Source organism: Leptonychotes weddellii, chromosome 6 (assembly GCF_054177405.1).
Source record: "Leptonychotes weddellii isolate Sample4059 chromosome 6, ASM5417740v2, whole genome shotgun sequence".
Classification (NCBI taxonomy): Eukaryota; Metazoa; Chordata; class Mammalia; order Carnivora; family Phocidae; genus Leptonychotes; species Leptonychotes weddellii.
In genome coordinates, this window is record NC_138374.1 from 85,594,640 (window position 1) to 85,608,690 (window position 14,051).

At 48.3% G+C, this 14,051-nt stretch overlaps 1 protein-coding gene across 8 annotated transcripts in view; it reads right to left on the reverse strand.

Annotated features, from left to right (window-relative positions):
• Nucleotides 1-118: 118 nt before the first annotated feature.
• The window catches only part of ILDR2 (immunoglobulin like domain containing receptor 2), a 60,505-nt gene continuing 46,572 nt past the window's right edge, over nt 119-14,051 (reverse strand). For 7 of the 8 annotated variants that reach the window (XM_081824522.1, XM_081824519.1, XM_081824517.1 and 4 more), the window contains 4 exons: nt 13,161-13,274; nt 9,160-9,370; nt 7,197-7,869; nt 119-5,943 (listed from right to left, as the gene is read on the reverse strand). In XM_081824522.1, coding sequence (XP_081680648.1) covers nt 5,908-5,943; nt 7,197-7,869; nt 9,160-9,370; nt 13,161-13,274 — 1,034 coding nt within the window. In that variant the 3' untranslated portion in view covers nt 119-5,907. Of the gene's footprint in view, nt 5,944-7,196; nt 7,870-8,922; nt 9,039-9,159; nt 9,371-13,160; nt 13,275-14,051 lie in introns of those variants that run through there. The other variant, XM_081824520.1, reaches the window with a different exon arrangement.

Sequence of the window (14,051 nt, forward strand, 5' to 3'; positions counted from 1 at the left end):
AAAAAAAAAAAAACAATCAGAGGCAGTCATGTGTGATTCTTCTTTTTCCTGCTGAGGTCACTTAATGTCAGATCATGATTAAACATAGTTGTGTTAATTATGAGTTCCTGATAACAAATGTAGGTGAAATACTTTATTTAGATTAAAACATTACAAGCAAATTCACTTCATATGTTTGACACTGAAAAAAAAATCATGGGAAAGAGTGATACAACATTTTAGTTTTGATGCCACAGACAAGGCACAAAATACCTGGGCAGGTGACTCTCATGACACAGATTTCTGACCCCTTCGTCTTCTTGTACCTTCTGTTCCCCTCTTGTATATTCCCAAAGGGAAAATTCTCATTGGATAGTGTCTAATACCTTTGTTACTAAAGTGGCTTTTCCTTAAAGCCAAAGAGTGAAGTTATTTGTATCTCTCTTCGCTTTCCCAGAAGAGATGGGTCAGGCCACATGGGCTTGTGTCCAGCCCCAGTAAGAAACTCTCACAAAACTTCTAACTACACAGCTGCACCGCTTCCTTCTACATCTAGCCCTTCTTAGTTCTACCTAAAATCCCCAAATGCGGGGAGGATGCCAGATAGTTCACTTCTAAGCAGGTTGCCCCTGAACCCTGGAGTTCCAAGTCTAGATGAATTTGTAGTTTGGCTCAGGAATTCCTCTTCAAGGAGGAATCTGATGCATATTTTTGTCCAAGCCTTTTCCCCTCACAGCACAGCTAGTGAAAGAGAAACCATCCTTGAGGGAGGCTGGCGCCCATGCAGAGCCACAGTTCGGGAGTGGTGCTGGGCAGCACGAAGCGGCCCCGACTGCCCAGCTCCACAGCCTCGTCCCACCGGCGGCATGTGGGTGAGCACAGGGTCCAGGACTCTTGCAGCAGGTGCAAATCAGCCAGATACCAGTCCTGTGGGTGCTGCAGGAATTGTCTGGGAAGGACCCTGGGCAGACGGAGGGCCTGGCTCTATAATTTTAAAAACCTTTGGACTATAGGCAAATCACTTAGCTTTTCTCAAACTCAGCTTGACCTTCTGTTTGATGAGGAGGCCACAACATCCACCTTGCCTCTGTCGCAGGAGGGTGTTGTGAGGATCAAAGAATATAATGCATGTGAAAGTGCTCTGTAAACAGTAGTACACCATAAAAATAACACAAATACTATTAGTATTAAACTTATCACCCTCAGCCAGTGCCAAAACTCAGGATGCTGCTTTAAGCAGCTCAACAGTATCTCTGTTCCACTCTGACAGTAAAAGCCCCTTACTTAAAGCTCCATGGATCAGCTTCCCAGGTGACTAGGAGGTAGGATCCTAGCAGAAAAAAAAAAAAAAAACAAAAACAAATCTAGGCACTGTTTTCCTCTAGGACTTTCTGGGACCCTATGTTGGTGAATTTGGATCTCTAGATCCTATAAATCAATTTTAAACTCTAGCAAGATTCTGACAGCATCTAAATCTGATGTTGGAAGGGTATATAATGTAGATCTTATTATTCTTGCCCACCCCACTTTGGGTCTTAAGGTGGAAGTGGGAGTTGACCAGCCAGGGCGATAATCTGAATGCTTCAAAGAATGATTTGCCATTTCCCCAACGGTCTCTTTTCTTTCTGTTCATGATCTAAGTTTTGCTCAGAATGACATCGAGGGAATGAGAAAATTACCTGTGATTCCTATTGTCAGATCTGAGATTGTCACAATAGATCATTATTCTAGGATTAGAAACATCTAGAACCGGCTCTTGGGGAGTGCTCCGAGTTTTCCTTTCTCTCTGCCTCACACAGTTCTCCTACCTCTGGACCCTGGTGAGCCAGTCACCTCTGTCGCAGCCAGACTGCTGGGCGCTGCCCCACTGCCAGCCCCAAGGGAGTAAGAGGATGTCTAAAGACATCCTCAAAGCCCAAGGAAGCCTCAGGACCAACTGCTTGGGGGTACACCATAGGTATGATCTAGTGCGCCATTTGCCAAATGTATCTGATCACAGGACTCTTCTGAAACATACGTTAAAAGAACCCATACTGACTCCAGACCCACCTAATCAATCTCCAAGGTGGGGCCCAACAATATATTTTTAACAGCAATCACGTAATTTGTCTGGTTAGGCAATTTGGGGAAACACCGATCCAGCAGATAAGAGTTATAGGCTCGGAATCTAAAGGCCTAATTAGATTTGTAACTTCACCAATGGCAATGATGGTTTATTTCTCCATTTATAAAGAAAAGGGGAGGATGGATTACAACAGTATCTGCAACTTCAGCCTCTGAAGGTAATCAAGTAATCTAATCAGATTACCTATGTGATGTCTTTCAGAGTATTTAGAAATACTTACAGACGTGGCTAGGTGTCTTCAGGGTGGAGTGCTTCGGGCTAGAGTGGCAGCCCCTTCCTGCCCCCCCCCCCACCACCACCACCCAGTCCTGCGCCAGGTGCAGAGTGAGGATCACAGGAAGGGAGATGAGAGGCCCTTTATCTCCGCCAGACTTTCTCTGTGTCAGTGAGGGTAGCCAGCAACACTCACGGCTGCAGAACTGAGCCCCTGGACAAGCAGATCCAGAGCTCCCCTGGGAGCATGCTTGCGTGAAAGCTGATGCGTACCATCAGGTCCAGGGCAAATGTCCCCAGCTTCCTAGCGAATCTATGCATGGCCTAAAGAAGCTGTTCTAGGAGAAACCTCTTGGCACCTGCACCCGCACCCCCTTCTCCAACACATCCCTGACTCAGCTGTGATTCACAGGCACACAGCACCTCTTGCATCATCCCCCTGGGCCCTCTGCCTTGTACCCCTCCCCATCCTAATTCATCTCTTCCCATCAGATTTTTTAATACTGGCTTTTTCAGAACACCGAGCTAATCTTTAAAGACAATGGATGGACAAACACACACAACATTTAAATATCAAAATATACCCATTTAAATTTAAAAACTTTAATTCTCTGGGTTTGTTGTGATTTATCCATAGCAATATTTCACATTATATGCATAAAATCTCCTACTTCTTTCTTGGGCATGTCTTATTTCCCCTATTCAATTGCAGGGTCCTAATGGACAGAGGTCATGTCTTACACAAGACTTATTTTGTACCCCAATAAAACCTAGGAAGGAAGCTAGTATGTATAAGCCCTTCCTCTGCGGGAAACACTATTCAGGGAAAAAACAAAAGGACCCATTGGGAAAAGCCAGGGTGCCGAGGATGGCCAGCTTTGCCTTTACTTGTCTAGCCAGTCTTGTCTCTATCCACGTACCCAGAAACAATAGTGTTCTCTCTCTGGAAGTTTCAGTGATTTATGCAGCCCTACAGGGGACAACCTGGTCCCATTTCCCCAAGTTATTTCAGAAGCCTGTTGTCTTTGTGTTTTTTATTGTATTGTCTGTCTATAGTTTGGTTTGTCTTTGGAATTGCAGGTTTCCAATTTTAATCTTTCCTACGACTCCCCTAACCTTCTCCAAAATCCTACATGCCCTTGGCTAACAAAAGCAATATGTCTGGTCTCTGCAGCTGGTGCTATGGGGCTCTTTGGTGGAGAGAAGCCTGACACAGTGCTCAGTGTGAAGAGATAAGAGCTTCTGCAGTTACCCAATATTCTCCAGAATTGCCTGAGCAAGTTGAAATCCAAAGCTGGTGACTAAGAAATGATGATGTTTAATCATCCTTTCCATCTGAATTGGGGCCCAAACAGATTAGACCTAGGCTCTCAGAGGCCAGGGACACCAGCAAGTCTAAAACTCAGCACCAGGGTTATGGCTTGTGTCTTCCTGCCCTTGGAAGTGCCAGCACTGGGCTGAACTGTCCCTGGTTCCTCTCAGGCCAAAGCCACTGAGAAGTCCTTTGGTAGGCCAAGTCTCCTCCAAGCAATGATATCAACTCATCCTTCTGACCCTCACCAGCCACTTCTTTATTTCATTGCACATGTAGGACTGTTTTTGGAAATACCGTGAAGTAAATGGATACCAGTGGAATGGTGCTCTGAGACTAGGGCCCAGCTCTGGTCAGGTGGCTCTGAAGAAGACCGACAAGATGTTGAAGAAGAAACCTTCATAGGTTCATTGTCCTCCAGTGACTTTTGATCCAACCATGTATCCCACCATAATGGTGCAGGGTGAAAAGCTTTGGCAAACGTTTGCCAAAGAAAGTGGAGATTGTGAGACACCTAGGGTTAGATGGAGTCGGGGATTAAGGGCTGAACATCCAGACAAGGAGAAACAGTCAGTTTGTCCTTGAAGAGAAATGAACATTTAAAGGGTGCACCAACTTCTCATGCCTTGAGTCGGAATCAATTTGGGCTGGGCTCAGCTAGGCAATTCTCCTGTCGGGCTTGGCTGCTCACACATGTGTTTGCAATCAGCTGAGACCTCGATAGGCTGTCAGATAGGACGGAAGGGGTACTGGGCCTGTTTTTCTCATCATGCAGCAGGATAGCCCAGGCTTGTTCACGTAGGGGCAACTGCAAGGTCCCCAAGAACAGCAAGAGAAGACAGGCCCCATGCACAAGAATTTGTCGAGTCTCTACTTGTGTTACATTGGTTTGGGGCCACTGGACAAATCAAATCACATGGCCACTCCCAGATTTGAGGGGTGGAGAAAGAGACTGCACCTCTTGATGAGAAGGGAAGAAACTGTGGCCACTTTTTTGCAATCTATACAAATTACAAAATCCGGCGGTATCTAGCTTTGGGATTTAGGCAACATCTATCATTTCAGCAAGGGTGGGAATCGGAAGTGCTCCTTCCTGAGAGAGCAAGATCCCTCGTTTCCCAAAGCGTGGAGAGCAGCAAGTCTGGTGAGGCCAAGAGAGGCATGCGCCACATACCTCTGGCGTCCTGGGATAACAGAGCTGGGATGGCAGAAACAACTCATGGTAAATGAGGTACAGAACCAGAGAAGACTGAGTGGAGTTTGTGGGGAAAATGGCCCACATTCAAAGTATAATGAGATCACATATTCTTTTCCTCTTAAATTCTTTTTCATTCTTCTCTACTTTGCATAACCGCTTTCTCCTTTTTTTTCTTCCTCTTTTCTTTCACGTGTGTATTTTAAGCATTTCTCAAAAGGCACCTGATGACAATTTAATCAGAGTGCAGAGGGAAGTGGGGCTCTGTGGGTGGCACCAACCTGCGGAAAGTCCAGGAGAAGGGAGGATGAGGAGAGCCCTTAATGTCCAAGACTCAGATCTCACTGTGCACAGTAGAAAGAGAAAAAGCAGTTCAAGTTCTCAGAATGGAAAAAGAAATACCATTTACACAGCATTTCACAAAGGTATACTCTCTTTTGTCTTGTTCCAGCCACTCAAGAACTGTCACTTAGAACAGCAAATTGAGGTCATTTCTGTGATTGTCCAGCAGGTCACTGTCACTGAGCTCACCAAAGGCCTTCTGATTTTAGTGTAACAATAGTCATTGACTAGTGACTGGGAAGAGATGGGGATAAAAGGTATATTTTGCCTAAAGTTATCTTCCGTTGTCAGTACAAGACCTTCTTCTAATAGTAGTAATAAGCTTTTCTGCCTCTAAGCACAGCACAGGAGGTATAGAAGAACATACTTGTAGGCAGAGGCATTTTCTAGAGATTAGCAGTCCAGAGCTAACTCCCTTTCAGAACTGGAAAAGGAATCCTGTTTCAGCTACAGAAGAATATCAGGCAGGATGAACTCAGTGGGTGAGACACTCCATGTGTGGGAATGTTCTCACACGCAGTCATCTTCTTAAGTTTCTCATACTAGTTAGATGTACGCTGAGGTCTGGAATCAGCCTTCCTTAAAGGCTGCCCCCCATCCCTTGCCAAAGCAAAGATCAGCAAATCTTCCAAGGTGGTGGCCAGAGAAGGTCCCGGGCCTGCTGGCTCTTGGATTTGTGTCTTGTCCCAGTAGTCTGCTTCTGATTTCTAGTCACCCAGAGAGGTGTCTTCAAAACAAATATCAGACCACAAGTGACATCCTGGTTGGAAAGTCACTCTGGAAAAGAGCAGAAAGAGCACAATGTTAAACCATACAATGGTTAAAGAAACCCAACACAACACAGCAGATGGTTCCCTGGGGCAGAGTCCACATCCTGTTCAGCGTCTGGCACACCCTGAATCAGGGCATCTCATTAGGCCTGTGGTTATCGTTCCCAAGCCTCAGTTGGTGCTGAAGCCAACGTACATCTGACAGAACTTAGTTCCACGGCCACAGAACGACTTCCCAACCCTCTAAGGCTAACTACAATGTTCATAGCTCCACAATAGCTGGTGTGGATGGTGCTCCATAAACCCGACATGACCTGAAAGTTCACTCCCGGCTCATGGTACTTCATGGGTCATCTCACTGTTCTCTTTAAAGAACGACAAAAGACATTTAATTGTTCTGGAGAGGTTAATAACTTTTTTCCATTCATATTCTCTCCCCATACTACACGCTAAAGAGAATGTCCACCTTGAATTATGAAAAACAAAATGGTGGAAGAGGCAGGGTAACTGAGGAGGGAGCGTAGGCACTTGGGCTCGCAGAATGGCCTCCAGAAAAAGAGCACAGGGAGCACAGGCATTTTGGCAGCCGAGAGTGGACATCTGTGACTGTCCCCCAGCGTTTCTCTGAGGTCCAGAGCTCACATCTGGGGGCTGAGGGATGGACTGGGCTGCTCTCGGCATTCACAGAGAAAGCATTAAAGTCTCCATAAGGCCAATTACAAAAGAGACAATTAACTGGGCAGGGCCCAAAAGGTTTCCCTCACATACACAGAGCACAATTTATAGTTTGCATTCAACAAAATGTCAAAGGAGAAAAGAAGTGAGCTGTCCTTCAAAAATAGGCACTAACCTTCTCTGGGATGTGAACGCTTTGGGAATTTTATGCCAGTTATAAACCCTCGCCGCCAGGGGCGGGAGATGGGGAGGAATGCGCATATCGGCATGCACAGAACATTCTGCACACAGACCTCAGAGGAACCCCCTAAATGTCCGTGGTGGGAATGATGCCGCGAATCCCTGATGCTACGTGCTTCTCGAAGCTGGTCTTGCGGATCTGCGACTCTACCTCCACGCCCCTGCTATTTCTGCTTTAGGAACTCTCCAGGGCCCCACGCTTACTGACTCCACGCGCATGGCAAGGCCGGCAAAAATGAGCCCAGCCTCCGCGTTCCCAAAGCCGCCCCCGGGTCCCTGCCGCCCGGGACGCCCCCCTCCCGCCCCCCCACCCCCCCCCACGCGCGGCAGCCGGCGCGGCCTCACCGTTTTCTTGGCGGGCTCCTTCTTCCGCTTCTTCTCGGAGCTGCTGTGGTAGGGCAGGTCGCGGCCGCGGTAGGACGGGCCCCGGGTCAGCTCGCGCTCGCTGTAGGGCGGCAGCGCGTCGTCGTCGGCGGAGTCGTCCTCGTCGTCCTCCGGCGCGGCCGCCTTGTAGGTGGAAGGCGGCGACCAGGCGTAGTAGGAGGCGCTGCGACGGCCGAGCTGCGCGCTCAGCCGGGACGGCGTCTCCAGGCTGCCGCCGCGGCTGGCGCCCTCGGGCCGCGTCTGGCGCTCCAGGCCGCCGGCGCGGGGCCCGTGCTCGTACTTGGGGGCCGTGCCCGGCGTCCGGCTCACCAGGCGCGGCAGGGGCGCGTCGTCGGGCCGCCGGCGCGGGGGGCTGGGCGCCCAGGCGCGGCCCGCGTCGCCCAGGGGCTCCCGGCTGCGGCTCCGCGGGCCGTAGTACTCCTCGGGCGAGCCGTCCGCGTAGAAGCCCCCGAGGGCGCGCGCCTCCGAGCGCTCGAAGCGGCCCCCGCCCCGCGCCTCGTGGCTGTCGCCGTCGGCCCGGCGGGAGCGCGCCCCGTACGAGTCGGCGAAGGCCGCCAGTTCGTCCATGGACACGGCCGGCACTCCGGCGGCGAAGTTCTTCCGGGACAGCATCTCTGACTTGGAGCGCTGCTGGCTGCGGGCAGAGGGCAGAGGGGATGGCGGTTAGCCGGCCCTGGCCCGCACCCAAGGTCGGCGCCGTGTGCCAGGCCGGCGGGGGGGTGGGGGGCGGCAGGGAGCCTGAGCGGGACGCAGGGGCCGGCTGAACAGTCCTGGTCACCTCTGGCGCCTGGGAACCTCAGACAGTAAAGTGAGGGCGACCGTGGCTACCTCCAGGATTCGTGCTAAGGATCAAAACGGAGTTGTGTGGATAAAAATACTTTGTGATTTATATGGTGCTGCAACACACAGTGGGGCCTTGTGATCATTATTCTGTGGCTTCTGGTTGACAAGCACATGTCTCACTTCTCACACCCTGGAAGCCAGCGTGGGTGGTGTGGCTTGCGATGCAAACAGTTGTGGTCCAAGGATAACCCTGTAATATTTGGTGATATACAGAAAAGCCTGTGCCTCCCTCAGAGCCCACCGCCAAGTAATCTCTGCGAGTTATCTGCAGTTGGTAAACCAGTCTAAGAGAAAGGCGATGTCTACTGTCCTTCAAGGTAAAGGACCGGTGAGTGGTGACCGTGCTATTCAGTGGGAAGAAGCCATACAAAACAGGGTGCACATCTTGGCCTCCCACACCATTGGCCAGGTGACTCTAGGTAACATCTGTACATTTCAGTTTCCCCAACTTAAAACGGGACAAGAACAGTACCTACCTTTTAGGGTTATGAGAATCAAACACAACAGTATAACATGTTTGGCATTTTACCTTTCACATAACAATGATCAAAAATGATGGAAGGGCACCTGGGTGGCTCAATGGGTAAAGCATCTGCCTCTTGTCTGGCTCAGGTCATGATCTCCTGGGTTGTGAGATGGAGCTGATGCTGGGAGTCTGCTTGAAGATTCTCTCCCTCTCCCCCTTCCCCCCACTTGCTCTCTTTCTCTCTCTCTCTCTCTCAAATAAATAAATCTTTTTTAAAATGAGGGAGATGATGGATGGGAATTTTTAGAGGTTATAGGAAAAAATATTATGAGAAGGGCAAGGAAATGTTAATAAGGTTCATTAAGGAGAATAGAGTACCCATTTCAAAGGGACTTGAATGACCGTTGCTACACATGGTGTCACAAGTGTTCCCTTGCTTAATAAATATGAGAAGGGGATGCTCAACAGCCCAAAGAGAGGTGTGGCAGGACAACCTAGAATGGGAGACAGAGATGCTATCAGAAAACAGTCTCAGAGCCACCCTGCCTTCCAGTTCCAGCCCCTTCATCCCCAGCACCAGAACTGCAGCCCCGGCGCAGCCATCTTCACCCCTACCTGAAGCTCTCCCGGTCCTCTTTGTTATACTCCATGGCTGAGGGCCCCCGGCTTGCCCCACTGCTGCCCCCCATGACACCTGACCAGTAGTCAGGATTGCTCTCCAAGTCCCCGGACACAGGGAACTGCTTGCTTCTCATCTGGTGGTAGGCCTGGCGGAAGTTGCTGTCCTCCTCATGCAGGGAGCTGAGTTCAGAGATGGTGTTGTTATCTGCAGGGACAAAACCAGGCATGACAGAGCTTTCTACATACTAGGGTGGGAACTCTGTTAAGGGCTGAGACCAAGGCTCCCTCCCCAAGGCTTCAAGCCTGTTCCAGTTTGGTTGTAGACCTGAACTAATGGGGTTTGTGTTCTTAGCTCAGCAGGAACTGGCTCCATCCAGAAGCCCACTGGCTTAGAGAGGGGGAGGCTTCCTACATGCTCTGTTCTTAGAATAGGAAAACAATTGTTATTGTTCCATCTAAGGCATGTTTCCCAGAACTTGGGCTCTTTGCAGCTGGTTTCCTCCTAGGGCATCGTCATCCTTGTTCCAATGTTTTTCTTCTTCTTGTATAATTCTGTGAAAGTCATGATGATCCCAGGCAGGTTGAGCCAAAAGGGGCAAAAAGAGAAGAGAAGCCACAGTTCACAAAAAAATCTCCCTTACTGTTGACCGCGTCCCAAGATGGGCCTTCAGAACCAGTACAGCCCCATGCCTTAGAGGAACCCCATTTCAGCCTCCTTCAGCTGTGCCCTTCACCACAGAGCACAGTCCACAGGGGCAAGGGGACTGCACACCTAGTATCCAATCATCCCCTTTCTGGATGCTCATCCAGGAACGTGGACTATCTTTCCCAATTGGTACCAAGTCCATTTCCAGGGCCTACAAAGACTTCTTTGCCTCCCTAAAAAATATTCCAGGTGTATGTGGCCATGGGTGGCTAGGACAGCTGGGCAGAGGTGTGGTAAGAAAAGAGGGGCGGCTGCACTTAACGGCCTGTTGGCCTCCCCTTGTACTCTTCCTAAAAGGCGGTGGGGGGATGGTCACAGTTTTCTCATTTCCTAAAGTGGCTTAAGTAGCATTTTGCAAAAGCACTTATGAAGAAGACAAGAATCAGTCTAGAAAGAAAGAAAAAAAAAAAAAAACCCCACCATTTGTTTACAGAACTTTGAAATGGATTGAATATCATTTTACTGAAAAAACACATTTAGTGATTCTATTTGCAATGCAATTGGATCCATTTGTTTTCTAAAATCCTTTGGTTAGAACTTCAAAATATTATCAAAATCAACATTTATAAGGTGTAAGGTTTGGCTGTTGAGTAAAAGGTAAGCCAAGATAGGATGTGGACAGCACAAATATGTGTCTCAGGTTCCCCTCTACTTCTCTTCCTTATCCCCAAGAGTTCTTGGAGGAGCACTCCCACCCACCAAGGAAAGGAAGGGCCTCCGCTCCCTCCCCCTGTTGCATAAACACAGCCTCCTTGTCCTATTTTACCAGGTCTGGGCTTCCTGCGAATGCCATTCATCTTGGACATGCAGTCAGTTGGTTTTGAATTATAATCTAATTTTTAAGCATTTTCCTCCTTCTAAGGAGAATGGACTAGTAAGTGTTCATCTGAAAGGAAAATAACTCAGATACTACTGATCAATAAAATCTAGAACCTTCCTTTTCTCATGATCCCAGTGAATTCTAATCCCCTGGGAACAGTACAGAAGGGAACTTTAAAAGGCAGCAAGTGAAACTATTGGAAAATCCCATTGTTGGCTCAGAACTTTCCTTAAACTTCAGGGAATAATGGATCTTTTCCGTTTCTCCACATAGTGAGGGCTATCTCAGTTTCGCCATTCATAGTGACGGACTGCCTAGGTTGTATGCTGCCGTAACATTTCTGCCACGTTGAACATAAACATCAACATCCCTGCTTCACAAACACCTCATAATGTAACTCTGGGACCAGGCAAACTTTTTCTGTATGGGGCCAGATAGTAAATATTTTTGGCTTTGCAAGCCATACTGTTACAATTATTCAACTCTGCCATTGCAGTGCGACAACGTATAAGTGAACTGGGCTGGCTCTGTTCCAATACAAACTATTTCCAAAAACAGGAGGTGGAACGTATTTGCCCTGGGAGCTGTAGTCTGCAAGATCACTGCACTGGGCTTCTGGACTAAAAATATCCCAAGAGCAACCCCCTACCTACAAGGGGCAAGGAAAGTGAGGATCTTACTCACAAATCTCGCAAATTCTTGAACCTGAAATTCCCAGTTCTTACAGAATCTTGTCACAACCTGAAACCATGAGATACATTTTACAATGAGATCTTCTAGACCGCCCCATGGCCATGATCCACCCCAGGGTTTACTCTGCTCTTCAGAAAGAGAGCCTCGCAAAGTCAAGTGAACTGTATTCCTACTTCATCTCTATGCAATTATTGTAATGTCAACCTGCAGGTTCCAGGAGATCTTGGTTCCAGTTCTGGCTCCGGCACCTCCGACCTAAGGTGCCAACACTGGGTACTTTCTTCCTTCTCTGCTTCCTTTCCTCCTCTGAAAAATGGGAGAGGTGGAGTGAACCACCTCAATCTCTTCTGTTCCAACATACTAAAGTCCTCGGAGGTAGAAGGCTGTGATCTCTCAACAGAAACAGCTGCTGCAGCCATGGAGCCATTCAGTTTGCTCAAAAACATTTTGTGTAAAGAGCACAGGACTGGGAATCGGAAGAGCTGGGTTCTAATCCCAGTCCGGTCACTCCAACCCTCTGGGTTTCTGTTTCCTCACCTGTACATTGTGAAGAAAGACCTCGGCCATCGCTAAGGTCCCCTTGGGTGCTCAGATGCCATTACCATCTGACCAGCCAGTCTCCAGAGACCATTTTAATCCAGGTAGACAGGAGACATCACCTAAATCAGGATCCATCCTTTAGTTTTAACCTCAGTTTTTTACTCTTTCTCTGAGCTGAGAGATTCACAGATTTCCTCCCTAGGCGCCTTCTCCTGGATCGCTATCTCTGTCCCCTTACAGGGCTCCATGACAACACATTACAACTAACTTGTCAAATGCAGTGATATCTACATTCCTGACATTCCAATCTGGAGATGGTCTTTTTATAGCCGGTGCGGTGGGAGGATGCAGCAATGGATGCAGCTCAGACAGGATGAATTTAGCATTGCAGACTGGGAGGAATATGTTGTCCTTAATCTGAATAAAGCACCTCTAGTCTGGGACTGTTTCCCCAACAATTCCATCAAGCCTCTCCTCAGCTTCCATGGTGCGGAGGGTTCAGAGAGAGAGAGAGATGTTGTGACCTCACTACCGGGCCTGCCAGGACCCTCCAATAACTAGCCCGTCCATGTCAGACCTGCCCCGCGCTGTCTCTTCCTAGATGGTCATTCAGAATCCACCCCAAGTAATGAGCTGTGTCAGCTGCAGGGTGTCCAGGGGCTGTGAGTGAAGGCTGGGGCCCTGCCACCTACAAACTCAGTAATCTAAAAGTTCTTTTGACAAGAGGGGCAGCCTCTTCGCTGGCCCTTCAATCTCTGCTGTTGGGCATCTCAGAGGGAACACAGGCCTCTTTTTTGTAGACTCCTTGGGCAGACTTGTCCTTCTACTTCACCGAGGCCTCCATGTAGCAAGTCGGCAGCTGGACTGCTGTCCAATGGTAGGGGTTTTCACTTTGGAAAAAAACTCACATCTTTAGTCATTATTTTCAATGTATTTTAAAGAGAGTAGTAGGGAAGGACTCTTTGAATAAAACATTTCTAAGCCCAGGACTGCCTAGGCCCAGCAATGCTGACTGCCCCGTGGTGAGAAACAGCATTAAGCCAAGGTGGTACACACCGGGAGCCCTTTTTCTCCCTTCTGTGTACTTGGAGCTACTTTCTTCAGGACACCACCAGCACCCCTGCTAGTTCTAAGCCCTGAGAGCTCAGGGCTGCCCAAGTTTGGTAACCCCCCAATCCCCTTTAGCCATGAACGCCTGCATGATGCACAGATCACATAGAACCAACAGACGCTCACATCTGCCTCTCATCCTTCTGGCTGGATCAAATTGAGCCAGTTCCTTCTCAACGTAGTACAGGACCTTCATGGAGTCTCTCTCTTTGTCGGCTTGAATCCGGTAACCTTTGCGAACTGTTGAGAAAAGGACAAGAAGGGGCACTGAAAAAAGCAGGAGGGGGCCTCCCTTTATTTTTACCAAGTAAAACACATAGTTCTTGCTTATGACAACTCTTTTTGAAATCACCAGAAAGAATTATCTATATTTATACTTATGGAACCATACCTGCGATCCCTTTTATCAGATGGTGCCCCTGGAATGGAGGAACAGCAGGTAAACAACAAAGTTCTATTACAGTACATTTTGGGTCATTTGTTAACTTCTGCTTCCTACTTGCTGACCTCCTGTAGCTCCACTTAAAGCTCACGGAAGCATACTCACACTAAAAAGACAGTTTTTTAGACTGAGGACACAGATGACTCTGTACCATCTGAGGATCATGTCTTCACTTGGTGGGAGAACGTGAAAATAAAACAGACACCCAAACATCAGGGACCTTGACGAAGGTGGCCCGAAAGCCTCTAGTTTCACAGGAGATGATGCAAAAATTCCACAACAGGGTGGTGCATGGGAGCCAGTATGATAGACTAAAGATGCATTAGTGCAAAATAAGGTGCAAAACACATGGATTGCTAATTATGGTTCCATTTTATTTCTTTGACATTTCCCTTTCAGGAAAGGGAATACCATATTCTAGGCATGATTAATTCAACCTGCTGCTATGTGGTTACAAGCAGGTGTTATTTTGGGGGCTTAATAAAAAACAAAACTAAAGCATGAGAGATAATACCATCTCCTACGTTCCCATCACTCATACTGTCAGGAACAAAGGCTGTTTAAGCCCCACATCA